Source organism: Babylonia areolata, chromosome 23, assembly GCF_041734735.1.
Source record: "Babylonia areolata isolate BAREFJ2019XMU chromosome 23, ASM4173473v1, whole genome shotgun sequence".
NCBI lineage: Eukaryota > Metazoa > Mollusca > Gastropoda > Neogastropoda > Buccinidae > Babylonia > Babylonia areolata.
This window is the reverse complement of record NC_134898.1, coordinates 24,881,893-24,892,951: the sequence shown is the minus strand read 5'-3', so window position 1 is coordinate 24,892,951 and position 11,059 is coordinate 24,881,893. Positions and strand designations below refer to the sequence as shown.

General features: G+C 43.0%; 1 protein-coding gene across 1 annotated transcript; it reads left to right on the top strand.

Moving 5' to 3' along the window:
• Positions 1–434: 434 nt before the first annotated feature.
• On the top strand, positions 435–11,036 carry LOC143297778 (protein yellow-like). The gene is made up of 6 exons (XM_076610258.1): positions 435–625; positions 3,758–3,960; positions 5,427–5,507; positions 6,124–6,312; positions 7,305–7,619; positions 8,183–11,036. The coding sequence occupies exons 2-6, from the start codon at positions 3,772–3,774 to the stop codon at positions 8,684–8,686; spliced, it is 1,278 nt and encodes a 425-aa protein (XP_076466373.1). The 5' UTR covers positions 435–625; positions 3,758–3,771; the 3' UTR covers positions 8,687–11,036.
• The last annotated feature ends 23 nt before the right edge of the window (positions 11,037–11,059 follow it).

The window sequence follows — 11,059 nt, the reverse complement described above, 5'->3', positions numbered from 1 at the left end:
AACAACAACAACAAAACAACAAACAAACAAACAAAACAAAAAAAAAAAAAAAAAAACACAACCCAACCAACCAACCAAACAAACAAAGCAAAAGAAAAAAAAGAAAAAAAAACAACAACAAAAAAACAAACAAAAAAAAAAACAAAACAAAAAACACCAACACACACACAACGATCGAGGCATTCGCAGAGTTTTTTTTTAGATTGATGTGTAGCAGCGTAGCAATAGCTTTAAAAGCGGAGAATGCTACGCCTAAGTTAGTAGCATAAACAGATCTGTGACCGTCTACATCCACGCGAGGTAGCAGATTTACATCAGCGTAAGGACACAACACCCAGTTTGGGACATGGCATGGTAGCTGAGAACTTATCTCTTTGATAAACGGGGAGGAGGCCGACGCGCCGGGCCAACTGCGGGCTGAATTGCCAGTTGCATCTGATTGATCCGCTTTTACTCGCTTTTTCCTTCACTGACGGACGCATTGTCCACGCCGCCAGGCACACCACACCACACGGATCAGTCTCTGTCCGGACGTGCCTTCAAAGGGAAAGTGTTAACTGTCTTCACTATCTTCAGAACCAAACAGTTTGCCAGTTTCGAAGACACTGTTGTGCTCAGAAAGCTTGTAAGTTACACGTCGGAAAATATGTGGGTTTACTTGTGTGTGTGTGTGTGTGTGTGTGTAGAGCACACTTTGCTGTCTAGACAAGGTGCTGTTGCGGCATGTATTGTCGCCCCTGAATGGATTGTCGCCGGCGACAATACGTGTAGCCCTCATTGCACATAATTTTTATTATTATATTGTGGCCTCTCTGCACTGATACTGTTGTTCCGGCATGTATTGGCGCCCCTGCATGTATTGGCGCCCCTCGATCTGCACTGTTGCTGTTGTTGCTGTTGTTGTTGTTGTTGTGTGCGTGTGTTAGTGTGGGTATGCGCTTATGAAGATTGTTGTGTGCTTATGTGTGAGTGTGTGCGTGCACGTGTATTTTGTGTGTGTGTGTGTTTGAAAGTACATTCCTGTTTATGTAAAAGAGGTGTGTGATCTGAGAGGTTGGGGTATAATATGTGCGTGTGTATTTGGCGTGTGTGTATATGTGTGCGAATGTGCATGCATGTTTGCGTGTTTGTGCGTGCAGATGTGTGTGTGTGTGTGTGTGTGTGTGTGTGTGCGCACGCGCGGGCGCTACCTTATCTGCGAGAGCACGTACAGCCCTTCAACGACACCTTCGGTCGTAAGAGTTACGTCACAACTTCTCACCCTGTGGGTTCGGGATATTGAGTCTATGTAAAAGTTAAGAGTGGATGGGTTGTAAACTGGTCAGGTTTGGCTACTGTCACTGTTTGCCAGTGTGTGAGTGAGTGAGTGAATGTGTGTGTGTGTGTGTGTGTGTGTGTGTGTGTGTGTGTGTGTGTGTGTGTGTGTGTGTACGTACATCAGGGCGTCCGTGTGGGCAGATGCAGAACAGATGTTGGTGTGTGAGACAGGTGTGTTCGGTGGGTTTAACACACATACACACTGAGTTTATTGGTAGGATAGTCATTGATTTTTGTTTTCGCAGCTGGCGCTTTATTGTAAGTTGCAGACATACATTTCTTTGTGCATTAAATGAGCCTACAATAAAACATACACGTATACGGTCGCGCTCGCGAGCGCGCAAGTACGCACACATACACACACACATGCACGTACACACATACACACATGCAAGCATGTACAGTCACTGACGCACGCACACATGCACACACATACACACACACATTCACACACATGCACATTCACACCCACGCACGTACGCACATACACATACGCGTACACATACACTAGCACGTCCAATCACACGCACACACACACACACACACACACACACACACACTTGCTTGGTCAATGCATGTTTCCTCCCCAGTGTTTTACGCCACAATCAATACCGAAAAGACTAAAGAATCATCTGTCTACCTACCTACCTGTCTATCGAGAAATATACGGATACGAGAGAGACAGAGACAGAGAGAGAGAAGTGATGAGAAGTGAGAGAGAGAGAGAGAGGGGGGGGGGGGGGAGGAGGGGGGGGGTTCATTGATTTTTTGATACCCATGGGTGAAGTTTTAAAGGGAAAGCATGTAGTCTTACTTACTGCATTTGTTGTACATACATCTGCTCAAAACTGGATTCGAGAGAGATTTCAGATTTCAGATTTCAGATGATTTATTCATTTAAGGCCATAGCCCCATATGAACAGGGGGAGATAACAGATTAACATGCGTCACTACAACTATGTAAACACAACAAGCATAACCAGATGCCAAAACAATAATATTAGGATACTAGTGTTTCTCTCAGCTGAAGTGCTCGAAATAAATACATAGCTAAACTGTATATTGTTTTATTATCAATCGATGACATCAATAAACATAATCTAACCAGACATGGATGTGTATAATATTTCTTCGGGATGAATTTAACTTGAAGGTCTGTTAGGGCTGGGCACTTCAAAACAAAATGAACTTCATCCTCTCTGGATTCCTCGCACAGAGGACATAATAATTCTGAATTATTCACGGTTTTATAACGATATCTGTGCACTTTCATATCAGAAATACCAAATCTAAATCAAGAGAGAGACACTGAGAGAGTGTGAGGCAGAAAGTGATAGTCACGTTCAGGAGGAAAAAAAGGAAAACAAACTAAAACACCTAACACGAGGTTGCACGTGCTCCGTCAAGATATGATAACTGATGCACTGTACATAATTATATGACCATGACATGGAAACCACGTCATGTGATTAATTATGATAATATCATGCAAAGTCTGTCCAGTCACAATGCTTGTTTTCAAACAGGTCTGCAAAGTGAAAAGAAATCACACAGCGAAATGAATCACGATATATCCAGATCCAGATCCGGATCTCCGGGTTTTTTTTAACACTTTTACAAGAGTTTGGATTTATATCTTTAAAAGTATTCAGTAAATTGTCCATTTTCTTGGCCGACTCCTCGAGACAAGACATCTTCTGTCGGCAAACATCTAGTGGGTACATCAACATGCTTCTGTTCAGAAAGTTCACTGTCATGTTGGGAACTGTCCAAACACACACACACACACACACACACACACACACACACACACACACACACACACACACACATATATATATATATATATATATATATATATATATATATATATATATACAGAGAGAGAGAGAGAGAGAGAGAGAAACCGAAACAAAGATTGGGAGAGAGACAGACAGTGACAGAGTGACGGAAAGAGAGTGGGGGTGGGGGGAGCCAACGATGGAAATATCTGGCCTGCAAGTGAAACATTCTTATCCCTGCAATCCCGCTTTGTCTCGTATTCCTTCCACATCCTAACCTCCTCTGCCTTACCCTACCCTAACCCCCCCTGGAACAAAACCGGAACATATACCTATAATTATATGGAGTTTATTTTCACCACCACTAAGAATGACATAAAACTGAGTTTTAATATCCCCGCTCAGGCAAAAGAAAAGCTGTAAAAGAAAAGAAGAAAAAAGAAAAAAGGAAAAAAAAAGCATCGTCACAAATCCCTTCGTTTTGAGATGTCTTGATTCTTTTCATTTGCTTATTCCCCGCCCCATATCTATCTATCTATCTAGATGTGTGTGTGTGTGTGTGTGTGTGTGTGTGTGTGTGTGTGTGTGTGTACATACATACATACATACATATATATATATATATACGTGTGTGTGTGTGTGTGTGTTTAAATACACAGTTCGAGCTGACGTCATGGCGCAACTGGTGACGTCATTGCTGGTGATGGCAGTGACGTGTGCACAGGGGGCGAACAGCCCTCCGGCCTCCCTGGTGTACAGCTGGGTGAGCGTGCAGTACGACTGGCCCAGCGACACGGTCAGACAGCAGTACGTCAGTCACGGCAAGTACATCGTGAAGAACAACATCATCACAGGGGTTAAGGTGGGTCACAGGGTGGCTGGGTGGGTGTGTGTGGGGGGAGGGGGGGGGGGGGCGGGGGGAGGGAGGGGGGTGGCTGAGTGGGTGTGGGGAGGTTTGGTATGTGAGAACCTTGACTGACGTGTTGATTGTCTGGTTGGTTGGTTGATTGGTTAGTTGGTTGGTTGAGTGATCGTAAATGGTGTTAAGGTGGTGGGTGATTGGGGGGGTGGGGTGGGGGGGTTAGCTTGGTGCGTGATGAGTCTTGAATGGTTGTTGGTTGGTTGATCGTCGTTGGTGTTATACGTTGAGGTGGGTGGTGGGGTGAGTAGGTGAGTGAGAGTCTTGAATGATTGTAGGTTGGTTGGTTGGTTGGTTGAGTGATCGTAAATGGTGTTAAGGTGGGTGATTGACGGTAGCTTGGTGAGTGAGAGTCTCGAATGAAGGGAGCGTTCTCACTTCGAATTCCGCAATCGATTTATCGCCCTTCAAAAAGCATGCTTAAATGTTGATTTTTGAACGTCATTCATGTATCCGCAATAGTGCCATAAGTTGTTTTTTTTGTTTTGTTTTGTTTTTTAATGTATCATCACAAGTGAGTCTCTTGTTGAGATAGTGCTTCGACTCAAGGTGGCCATCATTTTTTTTTTTTTTTTAACCAGAAATTCCAGTGTGTGCTAACTGCAGATCATCAACGATATGGCTTCAAGTACATTGTTGTTGTTGTTGTTGTTGTTATTGTCCTGCTGATGGTGGTACTGACATTCAGAATTCATGCGCAGTAACATTTCAGTTCTACTGAGAAATAAACGGAACACAGGTGTTCGGTTCAAATCAACTTTTATGCGAATCCACAGAACTAAAAGAGGTTTTACATGTTCATATGTAGAAGAAAGTGGGCGTGGGGTGGTGTGGGGGATTTCGGAGTGGTGAGGTGCTCAGACAAACAATTCTGTAGCTGTGAGCGGAAAATTCCCTGGAATGGAAATCATTGCCGTGAATGTTGTAGAATTAGAATCAGAATCAGAATCATATTCGTTTGTCATGAAAACCGCAAATGAATGGTTTATAGACACAACAATAAAGAGTAAAAATAAAGAAGGAAAAAAAAGAAAAAAAAAAAGGAAAAAGAAAAAAAAGAGAACTAAACTAAATGTAAGACGTTCCAATTAAAACGTGACGTGTTCTTTGAAACATTCATCATCATATATGAATTTTGCTAGTCGAGGTTGTACACGGTCGTAATTACGCCACTGACCGACTGTATCAGTATCGTCAAAATTTGTTAATTCAGACATTGTATCTGTTCACAAAACTTCTCGTAAATGTTCATGTCTAATGCATTAGTCTAGAATTTGATACTCATCTTCTGATACACCATAGGTATGTTGTATTTTTGCCTCCAACGGATGTATGGTAGTGAGAATTGCCTAACATGAGGTGCTTTTTTTTTTTTTTTTTCTACCCCCCATTCTCTTTTTTCTCTGCAGGTTTACAATGATGAAGTTTACGTCACCGTTCCACGATGGCGGCCAGGAGTTCCCTCCACCCTCAATCGTGTTGTCATGAAGGTAATGGTCTGGTCGTGTGTGTGTGTGTGTGTGTGTGTGTGTGTGTGTGTGAACTTGTACAGTAGTGTGTGTGTGTGTGTGTGTGTGTGTGTGTGATGTCGTGTTGCCATGAAGGAACTGGTTTGTATCATGACGTATCGTCAGTGCCATCAGAGTTACGGCTCTTTTAGTGCAGATTTCTGTCTCGACTGCAACTTGTACAGTAGTGTGTGTGTGTGTGTGTGTGTGTGCTTGTGAGTTCTTGTGCTTGTGTGTATGTGTGTGTGTGTGTGTGTGTGTGTGTGTGTGTATACGGACACAAGCATTACAATACTGTATAGAGATGCATATGTGTTGAGAAATGTTCATTATGCTGTTATTAGAATGTTTTATGTACCCCCCCCCCCCCCCCGCCTCCCACCCAAAACAAATCAAAACAAAAAACAAAACAAAACAAACAAACAAAACAAAACAAACAAACAAAGAAAACTTAAGCAAAAACGAATGACAATTGTAAATGTTGACTTCACATTTATTCACACACACACACACACACACACACACACACACACTACACAGCGAGATCATTATTCTCTACAAGACGTGCTTACCAACACGTTCTGTATATACCCACCAGAACGGTAGTGCAGTGCTGCAGCCGTACCCCTCGTGGCAGTACCAGACCTTGGTCGACTGCAGCGCCTTGCAGTACGTGCAGAGCATGGAAGTGGACCCGAACACAGGCCTCATGTGGATCATCGACAACGGGCGCATCAACTTCAACAGCCAAACTGGGCCCCCGTCCAACCTCTGCCCTCCCAAACTGGTAGGACCTGAGGCAACCAAACTCTCCTTCAGACATTAAAGGAGAAGGATAAAAATTCAACCAGGACTCACACACGGTTACCCACAAGCAAACCACCACACACCCTTTTCGAGCCAAGACCACAGCCCTGAGAAAAAAACACACAAAAACAAACAAACAAAAAAACCCCAAAAAACAACAACCAAACAAACAAAAACAAACTTTAAAACCCTTGACTGGTTTAGGATGTAGCACTTACGTCCACAGTGACGTCACTGATGACATCATCAAAAGAAGGGCAATATCTCTGGAAGGCTGAAAACTCACACATTTGACCTAGAGTGGTATATCTCCTGATAGTTTTATCAGTTTTTGGCTGATTGTTCTGGATATTGATTTATTACTTGAAACACCACTTTCTATTCCCCCCCCCCCCCCCCCCCCCCTCCCGGGAGTCAAGGGATTGAAACACGGCCGCAGCCAAGAGGTCATTAAACTCCACCCCATTTAAAACATCATGAGGGTTAGTGAGTATATGTAAGTTTGTGCAACATGGGCGTGTGAAAACCCCTTTCGAATAGGTTTTTTTTAGTTATCTTAAAAATCCCTAATACTGACGGAGAATGAGAACTTGGTGAGAGCATTTCCTTTGAATGTAAATCTCAATTGTGTTACAGTTGCAGTCTGTAGAAACTCCTCCCACGAAAATTGGCATGGGGTTTTAGAAAAATAATAAGTCTGCAACTGTGTTTGTAACTGCTGCTGCTGCTGCTGCTGCTACCATCACCGCTACTACCACTGGTGCTTCTGCTGGTGGTGGTATTGCTGTAATAACTACAGTTTCCTTTTATATGCTGCTGTGGCTACTACTTTCCTTGCATGCATTGCTGCCGCTGTTACTACTGCTACCACACTAAATGCTCCCTGGCACCCAGGTTCCTGCCACATCTGCTTTCCTTGCTTCTATAATGAAGTTACTGCCACAACCTGACAGTTTTCTCACTGAAACCCAGGTGATCTACGACATAGAGAAGGAGAAACAGGTGCACAGCTACACGTTTCCCGACCACGTGGCCAACCACTCATCCTGTTTCCTCAACGACATTGTTCTGCACTACGTCAGCGGTGACGTCAGGTTCGCCTACATCACGGACACACGTGACGCCAAGCTCTACGTGTACGACTACGCGAGCGACACGTCACACTTCTTCCAGCACTCTTCTATGCTGCCTGAAACGTCTGACGGAATTCCCATCGACGGCATCGCCTTGTCGGCGGATTTTCAGTACCTGTATTACTGCCCCATCACGGGACTGGGCTTGTTTCAGGTTGGTGAAGGAGCAAAAGTTTATTTGTCAACGTGCGTTTGTATGCACGTGGATGCAGCTACATTGTAAGTTTAAGCATACTTGTATGCACGTGAATGCAACCACATTGTAAGTAAAATCATACTTGCATACACGTGGATGCAGCCACATAGCAAGTTTAAGCATACATACATTGCAGGCAAGCATATCATGCAAGAGAGAGTGCCCATGCGATAGTAAACCGTTGCGCGTACAACCCCTTCCACCTTCTGCAAATTTTCTGTTCAGAATATTCACTGATGCGTTCACACACGAAGTAACGATTATCATGACTTTTTCAAACGCGAGAATGGGGTGAGAACAAGGAGAAGAAGCGTTGAACGATGACAAATTCAGCAAGGCAGTGAATATCAGTTGGTCACTATAATAGAATGGAATGCCTGCATGTGTGTTCTAACTCAGTACTGCATCATAGGGACACGTACTCACACATCGTTGATTTGTGTTGTGTTGAATTATAACACACACACACACACACACACACACACACACAAACAGAGAATTGCAACCATTGGTGATTGCAGGTTCCGACATCTGTCCTGGCTGACCCAAACGCACCTTTCGGCAAGCACGTGCGGCGTGTGGGCACGCGCCTGTCTCGCTCCGATGGGCTGGCCTATGGACAGCGCAGTCTCTTCTATGGCATGCTGGACAAGAACGGCGTTGAGTGCTGGCACATCGCCACAGACGCCGAGGATGAGGGCTACGGTAACGTCACCATGACGACGCAAGAGGAACTGATGCAGGATGACGTCAGGATGCGATGGGTGGACACGTTTGGTTGGGACCAGAGCGGGCACTTGTGGTTCACGGCCAACGACCTGACCAGCTATTTCAATGGCTCCATGGACTTCACCGGGGCCAGCGGGCCCAACATGTACGTGTGGAAAGTGTTCGTCAACGAGTCTTCCTACCTGACTAACGTCTCAGGTCCTACTTCCGGAACTTGCAAGCTCGCTGCTTCTGCGTCATGGGCTGCAGGCACAGTGCTGGTACTGTTTGTGCTGAAGAGGTTGAGCTGGATGTGAAAATGAACTGTAGTTGGTCTTGCATCCTTGGTTATTTCAATAAATTTTTGTCTGTGTCTTATGGAGTCTATATATAATTATATATATATTTTTTTTTATGCTGCAGTCTTTCCACTTTGGGATTGCCAGTGATAGATTTTTTCCCCCCAATACAAGCTGTGGCACTGTTCTTACTTTGTGGTGTGCAACAAAAACCCTCTCTTCCGTTTTCAATGTTTTTCGGTCTGTCATCCTCTCCCTCCTCCTCCCCCCCTTTTTTTTTTTTTTTTTTTAGCCTGTTGGTCTATTCCTGTGTTGTTTACTCAGCATAGGGTATATGGATTTGTCCGAACAGTGGCGCCCCCTTGAGCTACTGAAACTTACTAAGCACATTTAGCAATGCTTGCTAAACACTGCTCAGTGCAGCAGTGCCGATGTTTTGGTGCTGCTTGTGTCAGTTCAGCATTGACTTTTTCATTTTTGATGCTCAATGATACATGTTTTTCATTTTTTTGAAAATCTGTGGTTACGCATAGAATGCCTGTTGCTTTGAACACACTCTATGAGCGCAACCTATTTGCATTTGCCTGTGAACATGGCCCTTTTCATTTTACGTGCATTTGGCGACTAGTGCGTAAAATACGAGTGATTTCCAGTGTGGCATTTGGTTATTTTTAAAGTTTTGTGTGATGGACTTTTCCCTGGTTTGTACTGAGTTTGACATAAACACTGGTAGCTTTAGGTTGGAGAATCTGTCTAGATAGCTAGAAACCCCATCTACTTCATGATTTAGCCCTTTATTCTAACAATTTAGTTGGGTCATCGTGGTTTAATTCGCTCGTCGCACACTCAGCAAAATGGCGACAGTTGGCTAAAGCTCTGCAAACAAGTTGCACCAAAACTACCAAAATTGCTTTCTTTAGCTGATGCTCAAAAAGAATTGAAGTGTCAAGTAGAAGAAGAAAAAGGTGATGAACTTTTATCGGATGACTTTGATAGAAAATAACGGGAGCGATGAAGAGACTGGCAAGATCGATGATCAGCAAGTGACGCTATACACAGCAGACTCCGCCTACAAGACTGACGGTGACTGAAATGGCAGCGGGATTGATATTCTTGGCAATCAGCAAACACAGGGGAAGTGTAGAGGTAGAAATATGGTGAAGGGACTGGACAAAATTTAGTGGGTCAGAGAGGGCGAAGAGTAAGAGGGCCGAGGGGGTGTGGCCTTACTTTGAGAGGATCAATGTAGGGCCAACAAACAACATTCTGCCTGTCATTCACAACTTTACTGATGACAGTGGACTGAAATAAAGACCCACACAGCACAGACTGCACTGACTTTTTGTAGATGATAATCTAAATCAGAAATTTGTTGAGGAAATGAATTTGTATGCACAGTAGACTCAAGTACAGGTAAATCCAGATAGGCAGAAAAAAAAGTAAGACTATCAGTGCAGACAGATACAAATCTGTCTGAAACAGCTTTTGGGTCGGACTCCACTGACTGGCATGATGATTTTGTCTCTTTTTAATTGTGATTGTTCCAGTATAATTTGTGTGTACAGTTGTTATCTATTTGTCCAGAAAATATATTACTGTGCAAATGACAAGACTAATGTTCATAATGAACAAGTTGAAAACCTGACAAAAATCAAAGCACTGATTTCGAAACAATTGTCTCTTTGGAAATATACAAATTTGGAAAGAATTCTATTCTTTATTCATTTATCTTTCAGAAAACCTACTTTTATGGGTCTCTCTCCAATAACAAAGTGCACAGAATTTTTAAAACAATATATACCCATTTTTGGTGAAAAATCCCTGGCAAATAGATTGCTTTAAAATCTTATTTCCCAGGCAGCTAAAGGATTAAAAGAGGTGGGGAACTGCAGACTTTACTACTTTAAATATATTTTTCTTGCTTCAGACATACCTCTAAACCATACAGCATTTACTTTGGAGTTTTAAAATTGCATTAAGTTTTAGGACCACGGTACAATTATTTGAAAACAGTGAACACTGATTACACAAAGTTTTTGGGCTGAGGTAGTAAGGGTATTAGTTGAAAACTGTGAACATATAATAATTCACCAGCTCTGTCTGAAAAGCTGGTACTGTTATAAAAATGATGTGATAAGACATAGGTTTTGACTTTATTATGGTACTTGCAATGTTTTATATCCATAATGAATAACTTGCTGTCAAATGTAAAAGCTTTTTTTCACAGTTTTTGAAAGTAATTATCTGGAAATTACGGTGATGGCTTACAGTGATAGAAGATGTCTTCAGTTTACCCTAAACTCGTTTCTGTATGAAAATGTGTTTTAACAGTAATTTGTATACACCCTTCCCTCTCTCCATCTTAAGTGTTTGTCTCTCTCTCTCTGTGCA

Excerpts from the sequence above, each read along its gene's own strand:
- LOC143297778 (XM_076610258.1), top strand. The coding sequence starts at position 3,772 with ATGGCGCAACTGGTGACGTCATTGCTGGTGATGGCAGTGACGTGTGCA. Across the intron at positions 6,313-7,304 it reads ACCTCTGCCCTCCCAAACTG|GTGATCTACGACATAGAGAA; the intron begins GTAGGACCTGAG and ends ACTGAAACCCAG. Across the intron at positions 7,620-8,182 it reads CGGGACTGGGCTTGTTTCAG|GTTCCGACATCTGTCCTGGC; the intron begins GTTGGTGAAGGA and ends TGGTGATTGCAG.